Here is a 10,329-nt window from a genome sequence, read left to right as displayed (position 1 = left end):
CAAATCAGCTGCTTCAGATTTCTTCCCTGACAATGGTCCCCAGATGCCTTGTTGCTTCAACAACGCCTGCATCTTAATCTGCCAAAGACTAAAGCTATTTCTCCCATCAAACTTGTCGATCTTCGCTCTTATTCCAGACATCTTCTCACTAGATCACAATCCGAAGCTCTGATATCAGTTTGTTGTAACAATTGTGAGAAGAAACAGATGCGGAAACAGATGAATAAAAACGATGTAACAACGATACATAGATTTAACATGGTTCCCCAATTTGGCTACGTCCACGGGCAAAGAGAGATCTTATTATTGGAAGCGATATTGAGCTTACAAAGTGCAAGTTCAGAGTTACTTCGAATACAAGATATATATAGTAGCATCTTGTATCTAAAACCCTAGACTTTATGGACTCATGGGCCTAAGCCCACGATCAGATGTAACATCCATAATAACTTGATGCAACGCTCTTGATGCAACCGAGTCGGTATGATGTACGTGATGTAACATCCATCGCCTAGATGTAACATCCAGATTCAAGGCATATCAACAGTATTCAAGATCTTCAATAATATAAAACTATACTATATCAAGTTTCAAGAAAAAAACAACACTATATAGTTTTATGTCCCAACATTATTATTTTTTTTTTTTGATGAAATGTTAAATTTATTGATTGCCATGGAAAAATAATAGTTATGTACAAATGAATGCTAAAAGAGAGACTTCTTTGCTATTCTAAAACTTTATTGTGTTCAATACGAGTACTAAACCATAGCTGCATCAATCCCAACAACCCTTTCTTCTCATAATAACGTGTAGAAAGAACCCGTTGCCTAATCGTCTTCTCGATCATCTTGGCAAGTTGGTGCGCTGGTCGGCTTCGCTGTGTGTGACGTCTCTCATTTCTTTCACGCCATACATAGTAGACAGTGACTTGCAGTGCTAATCTCAAAAGGATAGAGGCAAGCCTGTCACGTGTAGCACCAAGTATACGAGCCAAAATCTCTACCCAATCAGGCGAGGGAGCTGGTCGCAACAATGAACTACAAATCTGGAACCAAAGGCCATATGTACACGGACACGCGAAATACAAGTGATCTCTTGATTCTTCAGGTTCGCCACAGAAAGACATCCTTGTGTTATCCCCCACACTCTCATTCTAGTCCCCGTAGAGAGCCTATCCTTGACAGCCAACCATGTTATAAAAGCATAGTGGGGCACTCCTTGTTTGAACCAGACTAGTTTTGCCCAAGGTACCTTGATATGGTGAGTTTGAATCATATTCCAAGTGTTAGAAGCGGAGAACTCCTTTCCGTGCTCCACTTCCCCTCTTTTCCACAACGCTACATCATCATCATCTTGCGCCAGAACTAACGGAAACTCGTTCACCTACACAATGATTGGTTCGATGGTCCTGTCTCTTGTATTCCGAAAGCTCCATTGATGATCAACAAGAACATCAGCGATCCTTGCATTTCTCATGATACCAAGCTTATGAGTTCCTCTTTCTCCAATAACCTCTATTAGTCTCCCCATAGGATGCCATAGATCTGTCCAGAATCCCACAGATTTTCCACTATGAACTTCCATATGCAGAAACTGTTGTGCTAAAGGCCTCAGTTCCAACAGCTTCTTCCATATCCAAGATCTCACTGCTCCTGCTCTGACATCCCAGAAAGACTCTCCTCTTAATATAGTATTCTTCACCCACATAACCCAGAGAGAATCTAGGTTATTAAAGAGCCACCATATCAGCTTTAGATCAAACACTATTGAGATGTCTTGTATTATACGGACACCCAAACCACTTTCTTCCTTTGGTTTACATACCTCTACCCAAGCAACTTTGGCCTTCGATGATATGTTAGGAGACCCACTCCAAAGGAAAGCTGAACATAAACTCTCGATCTCGTCAATACAGCCTTGAGGGAGGATAAATGCGGAGCACCAAAAGTTGGTGAGGCTGGCAATCACCGAGTTTATCAGCTGTAATCTTCCAGCGAACGCGAGTGCTTTTCTAGTCCAGCTGAGAAATCTAGCTCGTTTTTTTTTCACCAATGGCTCATAGTCACTCCTAGACATCGTTTTAGTGGTGAGAGGCAGCCCGAGGTATTTGACTGGTAAGGCAGAAACAGTGAGACCATTTGCTGTAGCGGCATTTTCTAACAAAATCTTCCCTCTTCCTGCCGCAAATATTGTAGATTTTGCGGCGTTTATACACAACCCCGACATTTGAGCAAAGTCTTGAAAGACCGCAAGAGTACATGTGAGAGAACTGGAGGAGCCATCCGTGAAGACAACAATATCGTCCACAAAGCTCATATGCATAAGACTAACAACATAGCACATGGGGTGGTACCCAATAGTTCCATCAAGCACAACTTTATTAAGAAATTTGGAGAAGACATTGATGACGATGACATACAAATACGGCGATAAAGAACAGCCTTGGCGTATCCCCCTGGAGCTTGAGAAAAATCTTTTTAGCTCACCATTGATAGAGACAAAAAACGCTGCAGTACTGATGCATTTCAGGATCCATGTTACGAACAAGTCAGGAATGTTCATTGCACGCAGAATAGTTTCTATGAACGACCACTTCACAGTATCAAAAGCTTTAGATATGTCCAGCTTGATGGCAGACCGAGAAGAAACCAAAGGCTTATGATAGTCCTTCAAGCAGCAGCTGACCTTGAACAAAAGCACACTGGTTCTTCTCAATTTCTCTTGGGAGAATGGCTTTAAGCCGATGGGCCATAATCTTAGAGATTAGTTTATACACCACATTGCAATAAACTATTGGCTTGAAATCGCTCATTTTCTCTGCACTTGTTGTCTTTGGCACTAATGAGAGGAGTGTACCATTAGTGCTTCTAGGCATCAAACCAAATAAGAAGAAAGACTGGACAACAACTACTAGATCCTTCCCCACCACTGTCCAGGCCGCCTTATAGAACTCCATAGGATAACCGCCAGGTCCCTGAGCTTTGTTTGCCGGCATAGAGAACAAAGATGCTTGAACTTCTTCTGCTTGAACTGGCCGAACTAAAGAAGCTGCATCTTCCACATTACAGCGGTAGTCCAGCAGCTCCCGTAATATATCCTCTGAAACCTCCTCCGTCTCCGAATTTCCTTAGTCCTGAAGAAACCCTTCATAGTAAGACACCGCTTCTTCTTTAATATCAGACATCTCAGTTAGTATCCTCCCATCAGATGTAACCAGTCCCAACATTATTTTGGTGTTTCTTGACCGACATTTATCTATATTATATATGAAAAAAAAATTATAAGAAATTTACATATATGGTACTAGAAAATAAGTGTAATCTCCAAGATTTGGAGACATTCTACATGCGAAGACATTGATTGGACAAATAAAACATGGCACAATTCGAGATGATTTTTTTGAAAAAAAATATATGAAAACCGTTCAGAAAATCTGAAAAAATACAAAGAAATGAACATATTGACAATTCTTGGCAGAATTTCACTGAAAAAAACAAAAAGTCCATAACACTACGGTTGTTATGCATACGAGCTTGTAGTGATTTTTAATAGACAATTGCTGTTGTTTTTTTTTTTCTGAAAAAGACAATTGCTGTTTTTTGGTAATGATTAGCGGGAAACTCGTATATTTTTTTCAGATTGGCATTCACTAATATTTTAAACTGTGAAGTTATTTAACTAGCATATTGAACATTCAAGTTGGCTTTTGTAACACTAAAAACCTTCAACGTAGCTTATTTGTTTATCAAACAAAAAAATGCAACTTTTTAACCTGTTAATATGGCGACATGTCAGTTTTTAATTTTTTATTAATATTTAATTATATTTATTCATAATCAATCTAAATCATAAATCATAAATCATAAATTAAGTAATTAACAATAAATAAAAATAGAAAGATATTTTTAAAATCAGAAAATCAATTATTTTTAAAAGTCGAAATATTTTCTTAAAAAACAGGATTTTTTTTTTCTAAAATTAACTTCTCTTCATTTTTTAATTTTTTTAAGTCAAAATAATTCTAAATTTTCTAAAAAGTTACGTGAATACTACTTTTGATCATATCTATTCATAAATTTGTTTTAAATTACTTATTGATTTTAATTTTCAAAAAAAAATATTTTGAAAACATTATTTTAAATTATATAATTAATAAATAATATTTCAAAATAACATTAAAATACTGTAGTAAGAATTTTTTTAATTATTTTAGAAAATCAACTAAAAGCTCGAAAATGTTCTATATATTTTCAAAAAAAAATCAATATCATTGTTTTTTTATTTGCCAATATCAATATCCATATCATTGTTTACGGTAAGATTTTTGACATACTAATGATTAGTATGATGGTTTTAAATAAATAAATAAAACATTTACGGTATATAAAGTTCTTAATAATTATTTTCTTTAAAAATATTTAAAAAATTCTTACTAAAATTCTTAATAAAGTATTTTGATTTTTTAAAATAATTTAAAAGTTCTTACTAAAGCTTACATTTTAAAATATTAAATTAATTTATTAATTATATAATTAAAATATTTTTATAAATAATATTTTCTGAAAATTAAAGTTAATATATAATTTCATATAATATTTTAAATAAACATATCAAAGTGGCTTTCAATTTAAATTTTTAACAAATTTTTAAAAAAATTACTTGAAATAAAATAACTGAAAGGAAATTAAATTTAGGAAAACTAAAATCCTTTTATTTTTAAGAAAATATTTCGACATTTTAAAAATAATTTGTTTTCTGATTTTTTTAATATTTTCTATATTTATTTATTTTAATTACTTATATTTATTAAATATTTATGATTTAGATGGGCTATGAATAAACATAATTAATATTAATAAAAAGTAAAAAATCTGATACGTCACCATGTTAACGGGTCAACAAGTCACATTTTTGGATTGATTAACAAGTAAGCCACGTTGAAGGTTTTTAGTGATACAAAAGTCAATTTGAATGTTTAATATGCTAGTTAAATAAATTAAGAGTTTAAAGTGTCAATAAATGACATTTTGAAAGTTTTTTATACGATTTTCCCAATGTTTAACTGCAAAGTTCTTTGCATCATATACAAAGTCTCTTATGTTATAGGGTTTCCAATAAGTATACACTCGGTCATAATTCACAAACACATAAAACCATAAAACCATATTCGAATAGTGTATTGTTTTATCAAGTAAAAACACATTCAACTTTATTATTTCTCAAATATTTAAATATTATATATATATTTTAATAAAAAATAATATATATATATATATATATATATATATTTGTTTTAGTTAATGTTGAAAAACTCATTAAGAGAAGACTGGTTGACGGTCTGTTAAAACTGGAAAACTCTTCTTTTTTTTTATAAGAAGAAGAAGAATGTGTCGACCACACATTCCTCTTTCTTTTCGACCACAAAAAAAAGAGTACCAATATTTAAATAATATATATATATATTTGTTTCCGTCGTTTTTGGTACTTTTGATTTTTTTTATTAAGAATGAATTTAATATATTATTTTTTTTTTTAAAAAAGATTTTTTTCTTTTGCAAAAATCATCATGTGTAAAATTCCGTAACTGTCTGAAACTACATTCTGTATCTCTAGATTTCAATATATGAATAAAATTCGTATTAGTAGTGTGAATTAATAATTTCTATATGGCGTCACGCCGTCACCAACAAAATTCAAATTCTATTTAGACTTGTACAAAAGAAAAGAGATGACGACTAGTCAAACCAAAATTTGGATAATATAGTTTATAGCTTCATATCTAACCAGTATTGTATACTCTTCGGTCTTCAATATATTATTTTGTCTTCAACAATAATGTATGTATTTTGTTACAAAATAATGTATGTCCAAAACATATAAAATATATCATATGAATTACGTACCTAAATAATGCAAATATGTATTTTTGTGGGCACGCTTAAAAGAATTGACTGCAATGATTAGAAGACAGTGGCTCGTTAGAGTGTATATAATAAGAATAATTTGACTAAATACACAGCTTAGAAGAAATGTTTTGTGAGACACACCATATGATCTGTGGACTGATCCATTATAAGTTTTTTTTAAGTCAAGTATTAGATATAATGCCCTTTTACAAAAAAAAAATATTATTAGATATAAGACGTGATCCATAAATTATGAATTAGTAATCAATTAACAAGGAATTTAAATATGAGTTAGTTAGTGATATTTAAGTTTTTTTTTTTTTTTGATGAAATGTGAAATTTATTGATCAAGTAGAATGAGTAGGCATTTACAAAGACTAAAAAAGCTTAAAAAGAAACTTTACAATGCTGTAACAAAATTGGTTAAGTATTCATTCTACTAAGCTGTAACTTCAAACCATCTTTGCATCAGTCCCCTCAACTTGTGATCCTCTTTGTAGCTCAGAGAAGTGATCCGATTTCGAATCCCCTTGTGTATGAGCCGGATCAATTGCTCTACTGAACGGTAGCCAGTGCTGTGTCTTCTCTCATTCCTCTCCTTAAATGGTATATACAACTTTGAAATGCTATCTTCAGTAGCGTCTTGTCCTACATGCAGACTGTTACGACAAACAAACTGCAGCGTTACTGTCCAGTCATGGTCAGTCCTGTGGCCACTCAGACGATTCACCAATGTATCCCAAACCGTGAAGGAGTAAGGACATGCAAAGAACACATGATCCCTTGTCTCATCTCGTTCTCCACATAGCATACAACTCTGATGAATTCCCCAAGCTCTCATTCTATCCCCCGTTGACAACCGGTTCCTTACTGCAAGCCACGCAATGAAGGAGAAGCGTGGAACTCCTTGAGGAAACCAAATGCCTTTGCTCCAAAACACATTGCTCCTTTTCTCTCTGAGTTGCTCCCAAGTCTTGGCCGATGAAAAATAAGGTTTATATTCTCCATCTGAGTGTTTCCACAGCACAACATCTTGTCCCTGAAAGAGGTGAGGGACCGGAATACTGAGAATTCGCTCATAGAGACCATGGAAGAAACGACTTCTCTGTCCTCTTATATTCCAAGCTTCCTGCGAGACTGCATCACACACCCGAGCAGTACGAGCCACGCCAAGATGATAAGTGCCTGCTGCTCCAGTTATATCGATAAGTTTCCCTTGCTGCAGCCAGTCATCAAACCAAAAGAACGCTGTCTTACCATCATATACCTCATATCTGATGAACTGGTAGACCTGCGCCCTAAGTTTTAAGAATTTTCTCCACATCCACGATCCCTTTCCATCCTCCTTTAGTTCCCAAAAGGAATTTTGTCTCAATAAGTAACGTTGAATCCATGAAACCCATAGTGAACTCGCGTTAGAGAAGAGCCTCCAAATCAAACTCATAGCAAACACAGCAGCGGAGTCTCGCAGCTTCCTTATCCCTAAGCCCCCTTCTTCTTTGGGACAGCACAAATCCTCCCAAGCGACTTTAGCTTTGTGCGTCTGATTCGGAGAACCTGACCACAAGAATGCACTACACATGCTCTCTATCTCATCTAGACAAGCCTTGGGGAGAATAAACGCTTGACTCCAGAAATTGACAATATAGCAATTACAGACTTGATTAGCTGAAGCCGGCCTGCATAAGATAGGTATTTATTTTTCCAGGACATCATTCTTCCACGGACCTTGTCTATCAGAGGCTCATAATCTGGTCTTGTTAATGCCTTGGTGGTTAGAGGCATTCCCAAATACCTCACCGGTAATGTGCCTACTGTAATTCCTGTGCTCGTAGCTTCACTCATCAGAGGGGTTATGCTCTGCCCTGTAGCGAAGATAGAAGACTTTGCTACATTGATACATAAGCCCGAGATATCTGCAAACTGCTTCATAACCTCCAGCACTCCTTTCAGAGAGTTAGCAGAACCATCCATAAACACTAGGATGTCGTCAGCGAAGCAAAGATGCGTGAGTTTCATCTCGAGACATTGCGGGTGATAGCCAAATTGCTGAGCCTCAGCGGCCCTATTTAGCAATTTAGACAGTACATTGTTCAGGATTACGTATAAGTAGGGTGAGAGAGAGAGCAGCCCTGTCGTATTCCTCTAGCACTGGTGAAAAAACCCTCTAGGCTTCCATTGACAGACACTGAGAACGAAGCCGTAGATATACAGATCCTGATCCAATGAATGAACTGTATCGGCAGCCCCATAGCTTTCAGAACTGCGGTGATAAACGACCACTTCACAGTATCAAAGGCCTTGGAGATGTCAAATTTTATTGTTGCGCTATTGCTTAGCGTAGTTCTGTGATACCCGTTGACTAGCTCTGAAGCTAAGAGGACGTTTTCAAGGAGCAACCTTCCTTTGATGAACGCTGTTTGGTTTGGCTCAATTGCATCCGGAAATATCGTTTTCAGTCTCCTTGCTAGTATTTTGGAGATGACCTTATAAAGGAGGTTGCAGCAGGCAATTGGACGATAGTCCTTCATAGTCCGCGCCTCCTCTGATTTGGGAATGAGGGATAGGATCATTGCATTGATTCCTGTGGGCAAAAAACCAAAAAGGAAGAAGGATTGTACAGAGATGATGAATTCCTTCCCAACAATTGGCCAGGCAGCAACAAAGAACTCCTTCGTAAATCCATCAGGTCCAGACACCTTGTCATTTGGTAAGGCATGAAGTGCAGATTTGATCTCCTCTCCAGTAACCGGGGCTACAAGGCCAGCAGCAATACCCAAATCACATCTATATGTCAAGACTTCCTGTAGCAAGGGGTAAGAATCTTCTTCGTTACCCTGATCTTGGACTTGAAGAAATCGCTGAAAGTGCTGAACAGCCTCCTTTTTTTATGTCCGATAGCTTAGTAAGAGTTTCTCCAGCCTCATTAACCAGGCTCTTGATAGTGTTGCGAGAAGACCTAGTCTGAACTGCTCGATGAAAGAAGACTGTATTCTGATCCCCTGCTCCCAACCACCTTACACAAGACTTCTGTCTGAAGAACTTTTCCTCAATACTCGCAAGCTTGTTCCATCTATCTGAGGCTGCAGCCGCTGCTGCAAATGTTATCGGGTTTGGATCCAGTAAGGCCTGATTTTGACAATAACACATTTCTGTGAAGGCCTGCTTCGTTCTTCCCAGCAAGTCACCATAATGCGTTTTGTTTATCATACGCATCTCATACTTCAGCATCTTCAGCTTAGCATGGAATCTGCTCAGAGCCGACCGGGAGTGATGAATTGCTTGAGTTGAATCCCAGATTCTCTTAACTGCAGGTAGAAATTCATCGTGCTCAGTAAAATAGTTGAAAAACCGGAAAGGTTTCCTAGCTTCATTTGTGGACCCTGTTAGATGAACCACACAACGGGCGTGGTCTGATATTCCTCCTGCCTCAAAGCTTGAAGTTGACTGGGGGTAGCTCCTTAGCCAAGCCGCATTGACCAATGCTTGATCCAATTTTTTTCCCTAAGGGGTCCTCATCCCTCTTATTCCACCAAGTGAACAACGCTCCTGAATACGCCAAATCAGTTAAGTTGCAGTCCCCCACGAGATCCTGAAAGTACCTCATACCCAACTGCGAAGAAGCTATGAAGCCTCTAGAGTGCTCACTGGAAGCCAAAGCTACGTTGAAATCCCCCATTACTATCCAAGGAACATCAAGATGACTATATGCAGCCTGAGTTCCCCTTATCTCATCCCACAATCTTCTTCTCTCTGCTTCAGAGTTCGACGCATAAAATGCAGAACAAATGAACTGCTCACCCGTCTCAAATACTTGAACTGCACAAGTGATGATCTGATCACTCATATGCAGCTTGGTGACAGTAACCTTATCCGACCAGCAAAACCAAATACGACCTAGCGGATGATAATCATAGTTAGCTAAGGACGCCCACTCCGGCAGTGCTGAAGTCATACACTCTCCATATTTCTCATGTTGCACCCTCGTCTCCAACAAACACCCAAAATAAAACTTCTCTGCCTGAACCCATCTTCTAACCTCCCGATGTTTGCGCGGCATGTTGAAGCCCCGCATATTCCATACAAAAAAAGACGTCATAACTTCCGAGAGGAAGTTTTCTTGGTGTTGGTGTTTATCCTTTGCACTTTGAGGTCTTTAGCTCGAGCAGGGACTTGCTTACTAAGTTTGAAGCTGGAGCCAAGACGCAGTCGAGCATTTTTGGATGCTTCTTTTTGCCTTACATCCAATTTATGCTTCTCCACTATCACCTCCCCTTCCTCTACTTCATCCTCTTCAATTTCCTCCGCCTCATCTATATCCTCATTTGCCAACACACTGAACCGCGATGGAGATATAACAATTTCTTTATCTCCTAACGACTCTCCATTCGAAACTTCCTCATCTCTGCTATCCTTAACC

The 10,329-nt window shown here is 37.2% G+C and overlaps 2 protein-coding genes across 2 annotated transcripts in view; both read right to left on the bottom strand.

Moving 5' to 3' along the window:
- Nucleotides 1-6,348: 6,348 nt before the first annotated feature.
- LOC106320283 lies at nt 6,349-9,140 on the bottom strand. Its single transcript, XM_013758646.1, has 4 exons — nt 8,841-9,140; nt 8,097-8,791; nt 7,705-7,974; nt 6,349-7,588 (listed from the first exon to the last, which is right to left on the bottom strand). Exons 1-4 carry the CDS (start codon nt 9,138-9,140, stop codon nt 6,349-6,351), a joined length of 2,505 nt encoding a protein of 834 aa, XP_013614100.1.
- Nucleotides 9,141-10,004: 864 nt separating this feature from the next.
- The window catches only part of LOC106320282, a 1,552-nt gene continuing 1,227 nt past the window's right edge, over nt 10,005-10,329 (bottom strand). The window contains exon 2 of the mRNA XM_013758645.1: nt 10,005-10,322. Coding sequence (XP_013614099.1) covers nt 10,005-10,322 — 318 coding nt within the window. The remainder of the gene's footprint in view (nt 10,323-10,329) is intronic.

Source organism: Brassica oleracea, unplaced genomic scaffold, assembly GCF_000695525.1.
Source record: "Brassica oleracea var. oleracea cultivar TO1000 unplaced genomic scaffold, BOL UnpScaffold00871, whole genome shotgun sequence".
NCBI classification, from domain to species: domain Eukaryota; kingdom Viridiplantae; phylum Streptophyta; class Magnoliopsida; order Brassicales; family Brassicaceae; genus Brassica; species Brassica oleracea.
This window is presented reverse-complemented; position numbering and strand designations above follow the sequence as displayed.

Bases quoted from the DNA above. Each gene is read 5' to 3' on its own strand.
- LOC106320283 (XM_013758646.1), bottom strand. From the start codon at position 9,140: ATGCTGAAGTATGAGATGCGTATGATAAACAAAACGCATTATGGTGAC. The intron at 8,792-8,840 runs GTTAATGAGGCT...ACATAAAAAAAG, and splicing joins GCAACACTATCAAGAGCCTG to GAGGCTGTTCAGCACTTTCA. The intron at 7,589-7,704 runs GTATTTGGGAAT...TATCTTATGCAG, and splicing joins GTAGGCACATTACCGGTGAG to GCCGGCTTCAGCTAATCAAG.